This window comes from Eptatretus burgeri, chromosome 2, assembly GCF_056783735.1.
Source record: "Eptatretus burgeri isolate ZD-2024b chromosome 2, Ebu_testis_v1, whole genome shotgun sequence".
Taxonomy (NCBI): domain Eukaryota; kingdom Metazoa; phylum Chordata; class Myxini; order Myxiniformes; family Myxinidae; genus Eptatretus; species Eptatretus burgeri.
Window position 1 is genome coordinate 62,166,851 of NC_140962.1, and position 11,218 is coordinate 62,178,068.

The 11,218-nt window shown below is 42.8% G+C and overlaps 1 protein-coding gene across 1 annotated transcript in view; it reads right to left on the reverse strand.

Moving 5' to 3' along the window:
* LOC147032159 (NTPase KAP family P-loop domain-containing protein 1-like) overlaps nucleotides 1-10,732 on the reverse strand; it is a 24,094-nt gene extending 13,362 nt beyond the window's left edge. The window contains exons 1-3 of the mRNA XM_085869512.1: nucleotides 10,708-10,732; nucleotides 6,772-6,822; nucleotides 5,330-5,458 (exon numbers count right to left, since the gene is read on the reverse strand). Coding sequence (XP_085725638.1) covers nucleotides 5,330-5,458; nucleotides 6,772-6,793 — 151 coding nt within the window. The 5' untranslated portion in view covers nucleotides 6,794-6,822; nucleotides 10,708-10,732. The remainder of the gene's footprint in view (nucleotides 1-5,329; nucleotides 5,459-6,771; nucleotides 6,823-10,707) is intronic.
* Between the last annotated feature and the right edge of the window lie 486 nt (nucleotides 10,733-11,218).

An 11,218-nucleotide genomic window follows, 5' to 3' on the forward strand; every position in this document is an offset into this window, starting at 1 on the left:
TCGCGAGGCTCCTCCTTGAACTCCGCCCACCAAACAGCCAGAGGAACTGTATTCTGCGTGGGCTCCGCCCACATATGTGCTGACACGCATGCAGACAATGGCGTCGGCCAGAGCGAGGTGAAGGTGATGCTGGCGTTGTCGTTGTTATGAGGGGTGTAAAAATGAACGAAAACCCTGACTATCAAAGTAACTCACATCGCAAGTACATTTTTTCACCCATTAGACTACAGTACAGGCAAAATGTCGGATGACCTCACACAAATTGCAACAAAAGCAAACTCAACTGATTTTGATTCCTGGATATGTCCTCAGTGACAGAAAAAAAAAAGTCCTAAGGGATCCTCGGGGGGGAGGGGAAGTCCTGAAATCATGGAAATCCAATATGGGTGCCAGTCAGCTTCGGGGAAAATGAGAAAATTGTAAAGATTGATATTTTAATTTGTAAATATATGTTTTTCTGCATTCTAATTGTTTCTAGTTATTATGGTCATTATATTGATATACAAGAATAATTATAAAAAAGTGAAATGTATTGAGGGTAAAATAAAAAATTATAGCTTTTTCGTCCAAAAATGTCAATTTTTTGTCACGAAAATTTTTTTTTTTACCTGATACTGATTTTGGCTCCTGGACAAAAAAAAATTGAAACGTTGAAGACACAAGATGAAATAAATTATATGGCAATACAATATAATTATGTAAATCATTGAAACATGACAAAATTTACAATTCCACTCGGGGCAATCACATCTGCCTGACGAAGGTTTCGAAATGAAAATGAAAATTCGCATTAAACTCAGAAACTACATCCATTATAAACTTACTATACATGTTGAAAAAAATCAAGCGTATTAAAGTTAGAACTCGACAATGTCGTCATCATCCTCATCATTGTCACATGGAGTGTTTGTGCAGCCAGAGCCCCTGCAGTTTCCACAAGCTGGAGTGCACTCAATGCTGTGCTTCTTGCATGTGCATCTCATGATGCTACATTCAGCCTGGCAGTTGCACCTAATGACACGTAACATCTTTTCAGGAGCTGGAGCTATTGATGTCTGAAGTGGCACAAAACCCTCATCACAATTCTGCCAACCCCAGTCTGTCGCAAGAAGTTTATCTGCACATCCCTTCCATTCTTGGACTTGCAGATACACGCGCAGGCTGTGATACTTTGCTGCTTCTGATGTTGGTGGTAACGTCTGTGGTTGCACGTGAGAGGAGCTCCAAGCCACCTTGTCCCAGTACCGCTGATACCGGAGGGTGTCCAGGGTGTCAGTTGACTTTTCGTCGTAGATTATCACCAATATTTTTTCTCCTGCATCTGCCGCATCACATACGGAAGCTGGATATGTATCAAAAACCTTGGCCTGCTCACGGAATGTGTTGTTTGCTTTGAACTTTTTGAGGGAAGCTCACTTTCCAATCCCATGAAGACGAGATATCATGTTGCACCCAAGAACTGCATGTAGAAACAGTATGTGCTTGCATATGTCTGTACCAATCATTTTCTTTGTAGCCTTGATGTTCCAGATGCAAGGCTTCTTCGTGTTAGTCTTTGGCTCGGGACAAAAGAAGAGGTCATGGGATTCTAAGCTTGCATGGTATTATAGGAGGACGAGGAGGTCTGTGTCATCACCAACTAACACAGTGTTGGTGACAGTAGCAGACTGCACGGCCTTCAGTACAATCAGGAGATCAGCATCCCCTGAGGCATGGTGTGTCTCACAGTTCTTCTTCTGAAGCTCTTCACTCAACATAAAAATGAATTGCTGTTCATTCTGCCTATTGGCAAGAAACTGTTCCTTCTTCATTGTGAGACACATGCCAGCTGTAAATGTCACAGTAGTGCCAGCATTCCCTTTAGACCGTCTGTGGTGTCATGTCATTCGTGTTTGTACTCTCATAAGCATCAATCACGACTATGGCATCTCCGTACTTCTTCGTTACATAATCAGTGTACTGGTGGCATATGTCTCTGTATGGAGATCCACGAGACCAGGGAATGCATTGAACAAGTGCCCCGCCATCCAAAACATACTGTTGCCCATCATTGGGGATATCGGCTGGGACATCGGATCCAAGAAGATCCCAGATGGCATCAGCAAAGACTGGCTTGTGTGCTTCTCGGAGCTGAACAGAGGAATCAGAGGGCTGGTGGATAGCTGCACAGTTCACATTTGAAGGCCGACTCCAGTTCTTCTGCTGTCTGTGCAACAGTGATTAGTCTCTGGAAGAGGAGTTGTGGGTCAACCTGGACTTGCTCTCCATCAATCTTGACAGATGACTTCATCATGCCGAGGGCGACAACTTGGTCTTCCCTCTTAAATGTGTACAGGGCAGGTGTTTTCTGATCCATGGATTTCAATATTTTGGCTCCTACAGCACGTGCTGTATCGACGTTGACGGTGGGTTGTGCATGAACTCCAGTGGCAATGTTCCTCAGACGTGGATCACTACTGAACGGATTCCGTTCCTGTAAATACTGAAGAGCTGATAGTGTGTCCTTCCAGTCACGAGATTGTCTTGCCTTGGTCATGTCCTTCTTCTGCTCTCCAGTGTTGTAGTTAACACCTGTGAGCTCCTGCATTGCCTGGTTTATTTCTGCACAGGCAGGCATTGATAGTAGCCGTACCAGCCGTTGTTGCTCTGTCATTCCTCGCCCTCGTGTGAGCCCCCCGCTGGTCTTCAAACTTCTCATCAGAACTTGTTCGATGATCAGGTCAGATGAAAGACCTGCCCACAGGCGATCACTTCGTCGAACCACATGGAACGTCTCATCAAAACGTTGTTGGACATTGGGATGTTGAGTTTTGAGGTTGGACATCTGCTGCAGATACACCCTCGCAGATTTGGCATACAGGTTGAGCCCGAGGCTGCCAGGTAAGGCAGCATTTTCTGGATGGCCTGTAGATGTAGTGCCCAGTTCCCAGTGCGCTCTGCCCAGATGTATTTGCGTAGAATGTCGAGCATGTCCATTTACTGAACCCAGAGCGCTGAAGTTCTAGAAGATATCTTTGCAGACTCGGCATGCTTCTGAAGGTGGTCTTTGATTCCTTTCAAGATGTCAGACTTGCATACTTCTTCCACAGACAGTGTCCCAGCCATCAGCTTCTCCGAGAGAGTACAAGCTTCGTTGAAGTCTGGATTATTGCTTAGATCTGTATGCTGGTCATGTAGCAGCCTTGCAGCTGCTTCGGCTAAGTCCGGATCTTCATTCCCATTGCTGTCTGATGTTTTAGGTCGGCATGGTAGAGGCGCATTGAACACATTTGTCAACAGCAAGGCATTGAGGGCTGCATCAACAATTAGGTGTGTGCGAACTGCACGGGCAATGGCCTTGCCACTAAACATATGAATCACTGCATTGGGGGCATATATCAACTCCATCAGTTATTGAAGCTCCGATGACACCATCAGGTGTCCAATACATCCGAGGAAACTCATCTCTGCATGGAAGCCGCCCAAGCGTAGGACAATCCCTTTCAGATCACTTCCCATAGGCTAAGGGTAGGCAAATGGAAATAAATTCAATAAAAATTAATATTGTGTGTTAATTCTTTCACCAGAGGATACTACTAATGTCCCTGTATCTGGAAATGCATAGTATGTATGCCTGGGGATACATATGTTCTTATATGAACAAATTTTCTCAAGTCACAATATTTTTCAGGGAAAAAATTTTGTCATTTTTGGACAAAAAAGCTATAATTTTTTTATTTTACCCTCAATACATTTCACTTTTTTATAATTATTCTTGTATATCAATATACTGACCATAACTATAAACAATTAGAATGCAGAAAAACATATATTTACATATTAAAATATCAATCTTTACAATTTTCTCATTTTCCCCGAAGCTAGCTGGAGCCATATTGGACTTCCAGAATTTCAGGACTTTCCCCCCAGAGGATCCCTTAGGACTTTTTTTCTGTCACTGAGGACATATTCAGGAACCAAAATCTGTTGAGTTTGCTTTTGTTGCAATTTGTGTGAGGTTGACCAAATATTTCTGCTAAAATGCCTGTACTACTAGGGAAAGGGGACTATCTATCCACATTCACTTATCGAAATAACTGAGCTATAGGACCTGAATGTTGAGTGCAGTAAGCTTCCAGATTCGCAACAATACTACCTGATGTTACAGCATATTTTTGCAAATGTATCTTTGTCAAATGTATTTGCATTACTATCAATGTATAGCTTAAACTTCAGAATACATCGTCATGTAAAACACAATCCTCTTTCACAAGCATTCTGAAGCAAGGAAATTGTAACTTTCAGTGGAGAATTTTATTTGTTCTTCCTGCAGTTTTTGAAACTCTTGCATTTTGAATTTGCAGCCTTTGGATTTTCAAGGCACGATGGCAATCGGCTTTGAAATACCAGGTAGCCACACCTTGTGGTGAGTCGAGTCACATGTGACAAGCCGATTGCACTGTTTGTTTTAACTTCAAACCAAAGAATCTTGTATAAATTGCACGAAATAACTTTTTGCGAAAGCATCCACTGGTTTTATTAACAGTGCAAAAATAATTACTGGATTTGAAGCCAAATTTGTTTAATTACGATTGTGTTCCTTCATCCAAATAATGCCCCTATATTTTCAAGTAGACCTCTTTCATTAAATATATCCAAAATCATGATATTGTTCAAAAACTATACATTTTGGCACCTGTTCATTAAAGGCAAACCACTCACACCTCAAAAACTTACATAATTGCGTAATCTGATCATGAGTGAATGTTTTGCTTTACATCCTTGTATGAAAAAATACACTGTCTTGCATTTGCCAGGATTTTTTTTTCTGGAGGCAACCATGGCTTACCCCTTGAAACTGATGGAATTCCTTTGAATCACGTATTTATGTGATGTGTGAATCACAATCATGGACTTCCAATTAGGAAACACTTCATCCGATTGAAAGTAAGTGTCATATTTGATAATGGTCAATCCTTATTCGAAATCTTTAAAAAAATTATACTTTAGAGGTCTTGAAATTAACTAATGAAGTATGATTGGTGCGACATGGCATCAGCTATGTCGTTGTTATGAAAAAAGAGAAACAAAAGTGCCCTCTACCTTTTATATGAATAATTTTTTTCCCCACTAATACCCGAATATAATGTCATCTTTTGAGGGTTTCTTGTCATTGAGAAAGCAGGTATATCGTGAGCAAATTCTGAACTATCTTAGGTACACCAAGAAAGAGTTGAACAAAAATGTTCTCGAAAAGAGGGCCTGCTTAACGATAAACAAGTTACTGAAAGCAGGACTGATGCTAAGTTTGCTTCCCATACGTAAATGAGCTTCAATAAACAGAACTCACTTTTGATTTTCTCCAACAGCAACTCCACGCCACTGCCCCACGGTGCGTACAATCCCACCGTGACAGGTGTGATCACACGTTTCAGAGTTTTTGCCAGACATTGAGAATATATCTCGTAATCCTGCACATCTGCAAGGCATTGCACTTTCATCAGTCTTATGGAATAGGTCTTTGCTCCATGTGTTTGTTGGAAATCGGTAAAGAGCAGCAAACATCTCATTCAAAATTTTCACCAAACATAATACATAATGCACATGAAAATGGGAGAACTTTTGGCACTTTCCTTGATGGTCTCGTACATCCTTTCTCTTCTCCAACCAACATCCCCACCCCCCCCCACCACCCCTTCAATCAGCTTTGTCTTTTCTCCCACCTTCTTCTCAACCACATGACCCAAACTTTCTCCAGCCATCTCTTCTTTTCCTTTTCCTTTTGTCTATTTCACCTTTCTCATTCTGTCCCCACACACCACCCCTTCCCACAACTTTTAAAATGTAATATATAGATGGCCCAGTTAAAAAAAAAAATTCAGTGTCGTCTGATTTAGAATGCATCAAAAAAAAATTTCAATCAACGATATCACAAACCCACGGCTTGTTACCTCCACCACCAAAGGTGAAGGAGGTTATATTTTCACCCCTTTCTGTCTGTCTGCGTACATTATATCTCAAAAAGCTGTGGACAGATCCAGATGAAATTTTTTGGACAGGTTCAGTTTGTGAGAAGGACAAACTGATTAGATTGTGATGAAGATCCGGATTAGGATCCAACGACTACAATTTTTTTAAGGGATTATTCACCATTGAGAGATGGGGCGAAATCGATATATAGCACGATATCCCAAAAAGTTTTGGACAGATTCGGACGAAACTTGTGGACAGGTTGGGTGTCACAAGGACAAATTGGTTCGATTTTGGTGAAGATCCGAGTCCGGGTCTTAATACGAGAATTATTTAATTTCTGAAGTGATTCTTTACCATAGAGAGAGAGAGAGCGGGCCAAAAACGATATATATCACGATATCTCAGAAATATGTGGATGGATTCGGATGAAAGTTGGTGGACATGTTAGGTGTGTGACAAGGAAGAATTGGTTCATTTTGGTGAAGATCCTGAACCGGATCCGGAACTGATAATAAATAAAGTGATTCTTCACCATTAAGAGATAGTGCCAAAAATGATATAGTACTGTAGAGCATGATATTTCAAAAATGTATTGGGCCCGGTATGTTCTCGTGGATCAAGCATTATGTGGCAGAGGTATGCGCTCCACCGAGTGCCCTTCTAGTTCTACAATGTTATCAAAGTCCAGTTGTTTAATTAAATAATTCACACTTTGCGAAGTGTGTTCAGTGGAGTGGACAACTCCACAAGCATTCCAAAAAACACTATACACCAATTAAAATAAATATGCTAGAGAATCAAAAAGTAACAAAATCTTACCATAGGTTTCCATCGAGGCCATTGTTACAAAACGAGTAGGGATTGATGTTTCTGAAAAAGATTGTGGGAAATTTATGGCACAAGAAACAACCACACATATACAGACTTACATTAAATAATACAAACTTACATATTTGTACATAAACATTGTCGAGCAGTGCAACGACATTGATGTGTACCAGGTATTTACCTTAAAAAGAGCTCAATCTACTTACCGTTGCTGTAAGTTAGTTCCACTTATACACCCTTACCAGTTTATTGAACTTGGAGCGACATTGTTTGCTCAGTACTTGCCAAAGGTTAAACTCCAGGTAAGGCTGAGACGATTGAGCTAATTTTTCGATCTGTTCAGCTGAATTCTTGCTTTTGTTTGAATAATTTTTTTTCTGCATGGATGACATTATTAGACAAGTTTTGAATTCATTGTTAAACTTGTGTATAATACATAAAGTTACGTGAATCAAATGATTTAATCAGTCGGCCTCCATCCCAAAATGAGTACAGTGAACCATCAGCCTATTCACACCCTTAACACTTCCAGTGCTTGTTGATAATGATCAAGGACTGTTTACCCTGGAGTGAAAGTTCAGTGTGCATGACACTGGGCCAATGTAATAATTTAAATAGGTCTTGTGTAAAGATAGCTTCTGGTGGTTCATTTAAACTTGGTTCCTGCATTCATCCACAATTTGTTACAAAAATCACCAAGAGGTTAATAAAGAGAGAAATGTGGCGAAGATGGCGAGTTATTTCTTAGGTATATGTGCATCGAGATCTGAGTGTTGTATTCATGTGAACTAGTGGAAGCCCGTGGTAAAAATACCACGACAGGAAAAAAAAGAAAAGAAAAAAAAAGGGAAGCCTTTTATTCTTGTGCTGGTTGAAAGAGCTCAAAAAATGGAAAGTTCAGTGAAGAATATCTCAAGTTGTTGCATGCACCTGTTGCTTAAAGAAAAGAAGAGCAAAATCATTTTAACAACTTACTGATTTATTCAACCAAAATTGATTGGGCGAACTTACCATGGATTATATGAATACTGGTCTAAAAGTGTGTCAAAAATGACGGATTGGAATTATTTTATTCGAAGTATTCAAGGAGACTGGAAGAAATTATGTTTCGTAGCAAGAAAAGTATTATTTTAAAACGTGACATGTGTAAATATGCCTGGTGTTGGCTTAATGGTGAGGGTGGTGGGCTCGGGACTCGAGGGTCCTGAGTTCAAGTCCTGCTTGGCTGTTGAATTAATACCAGGTGGGGTTGACTCTGCCCGTCATCCTTCTGAGGTTGGCAAAATGAGTACCAGCTTGCTTGGATGATTGAGCCATTTGAGTATCCTGTGTCAGAGTGGTGACCCGTCCAGGTTTGTACCCAATAGCCCAGGAGACTGCTGAGGCAGCACTGATGCTCTGCACAGAGTATGGTCCCAATTGATTTGCACTTTATATGTGTGAAGATGTGTGTACATCTTTCTTTCGTACATGATAATTTTCCCATTGGTTTGGATTAATTTGAAGAAACTTACAAAATTTTACGTCTCCGAAGAACATTTCCATGTTTCAGGTGGGACAGACAGAGAGATAGACAGTGTGTGTGTGTGTGTGTGTGTGTGTGTGTGTGTGTGTGTGTGTGTGTGTGTGTGTGTGTGTGTGTGTGTGTGTGTGTGTGTGTGTGTGTGTGTGTGTGTGAAAAAATAAATATATATATACATATACGAAGTCCATCTAAAAAGTAACGGGACTGAGCCTGCTGTGTGCTCCACTTACACAACTTGAATGAACGGGTTGCGTCATAGTCTTTCGCAACATTCCAGCAATATATATATATATGATTGGTGATGTTTGACTGCACTCATTGTGTGATTTTTTTCCCAGTTGCGCTTTACACGTTGTCTCGTCTGAGTCGTCGTGCTACGAGTCGTGAGCAGAGAGCCAATCTGAAGTTTCTTGCAAAGCTTGGCAAAACACCTTCCAAATCCTTCGCAATGCTGCAGCAAGTCTACGGGGAAGAAACGATATCACGTACACCTGCATTTGAATGGCACAAGAGGTTCAAAGTGGGACGGGAGGACGTTGAAGATGATACACAGTCTGGAAGACCTTCAACGAGCAGAACAGTGGCCAACATCGAGCTTGTGAAGCAGATGGTGCGCGCAGATCGTCGACTCACGGTGTGGATGATTGCTGAGGAACTTTCCAACAACAAGGACACTGTCTGGAGCATCATCACTGAAAATCTCGAAATGTGCAAGTTGTGCGCAAAGATGGTCCCCAAGCTGCTGTCCGAGCAACAGAAACAGCAAAGAGTCACTGTCTGTCAAGACATTATCGAGCGCCAGGAGGACGATCAAGACCTGCTCGGGAGATAAGAGTAATAACTGATGATGAATCGTGGATATTCGAATTCGATGCGGAGACCAAACGGCAGAGTTGTCAGTGGAATAGTCCGGCATCACCAAGACCAAAGAAGGCAAGGATGTTGAAGTCGAAGGTTAAGGTGATGCTCACAACGTTTTTTTGACATCAAGAGCATCATCCACTTCGAGTTTCTACCAAAGGGTCAAACAGTGAATCAATACGTGTACAAGGAGATCCTCCGGCGCTTCTTAAGATCAGTCCGGAACAAGAGGAGGGATCTGTGGGAGAACCACGCCTGGGTGCTCCACCATGACAATGACCCTACTCACAGTGCCCTGAGCATCTGACAGTTTCTGGCGGAGAGGAATGTGTCCACTCTGGAGCAACCCCCCGTATTCGCCAGACTTGGACTGTTGTGATTTTTTTTCCTATTCCCCAAGCTCAAGGGGGTGATCAAGGGGACTCGATTTCCTGATGTGGAGGCCATCAAAAGGGCCGTGATGACGGAGCTCCGGAGGATTCCACAGAAGAAGCCTTCCGGGGGTGCATCGAAGCATGGAAGAAGAGGATGGACAAGTGTGTGAGACTGAAGGGAAACTATTTTGAAGGGGAAAAGCTTGGATTTCAATATATTTTCTGGAATAAAATTTCTGTGATGTCAGTCCCGTTACTTTTTAGACGGAACTCGTGTGTGTGTGTGTGTGTGTGTGTGTGTGTGTGTGTGTGTGTGTGTGTGTGTGTGTGTGTGTGTGTGTGTGTGGGTGTGTGTGTATATATATATATATATATATATATATATATATATATATATATATATATATATATATACATACATATATATATATATATATATTGTTGCGGGCCAGCGGGGTCGAGTGAGAAGACCACAAGGTGGGGGATTCCCACCAGACTCCCCGGAATTGTAGGCTGTCGCTCATGGATAATTCCGTGACATGGCGGGTCGCTTAACCAACCGTGGACACCGATAACTAAACCGCGTGACCTAGGGTCATCCCGCTATGGAATCAGGTTACCTAATTAACCAGGCAGTTTAACCACAGGGGAACCACGCCCTCAGTACGCCTTGTCCGAACCGGATCACTCTACCAGATCGGATCACCTTTCCGGATCGGATGCAGCCGAACGACAATTCCAAGGACGTACCGGCGAGAAAAAACGGACCGTTTGGAATAAAAACCCGGCTAAACCTGGATTCGAACCATGCTGGACCAATGAGGGAAAAGACAAAGGCGAGCTGGGAACATTTCTAATGAGAATTATTTATTTACAGCAAGCGAGGAAAAGCATGTGGCACAACAAAGGTTTATTGGGTATGTAACGCAGGGAAAGAGGAGAGGGGTATGGGGGGTGCGACAATTATACAAGCAACTTACTAAAGCAGACACAGTGCAGACTTGACGCGACATTATTCACAGTGAAAACAATAAAAGATCTTCTGCAGGCTTACTTAAAAGACAGGCGTCAGCACACTCAGACACACACAGAAAAAGAAGAAACCCCAATGAAAAAAGGACTTTTGCAGCCAGGGAGGGAGGGGGTTGAGGTTATAGCTTTCGGTACCCGGGCGTTTCGGGAGAGGGATGCTCCGCGGTGTGGCACCCGACAATAGTCGCGTTGTTCTGGCCACAGTCACACGTGTGGAGATCGTGGTCCGAACAGGAGGAGCTTGAGTGGAGAAGGGAGGAGTCCAGAAGGCAAGGGTGGAGGAGTAGGCGGGACCAGGCAGGAGGCTTGGTCAAGAAGCAGGAAGCGAGGTCGTGTGGGCGGAGAAGAGGAACAGAAGGCAGGCCGTCGAGGCGAGACGTGGGCGGAGTCAAGTAGCAGGAACACTCCGCATGAAGGCACCCGCACCGAACACACACAACAACAACCAATACACGGAGGATTTCTCTGTGTTTTATAGAGCCTGGAGGTCGGGGGAAGGACCATGCCGAATTCGACGTCATCGCCTGAGTCGGCGCTCCAACTGGCCCCGACCCCTCACGTGGTCCGCCATCCTGGGCCAGGTTTCGGCCAGACGCTGATATAGCACGCCCACCGAGGTGCAAAAGCGTACGTGAGACTCCGCACA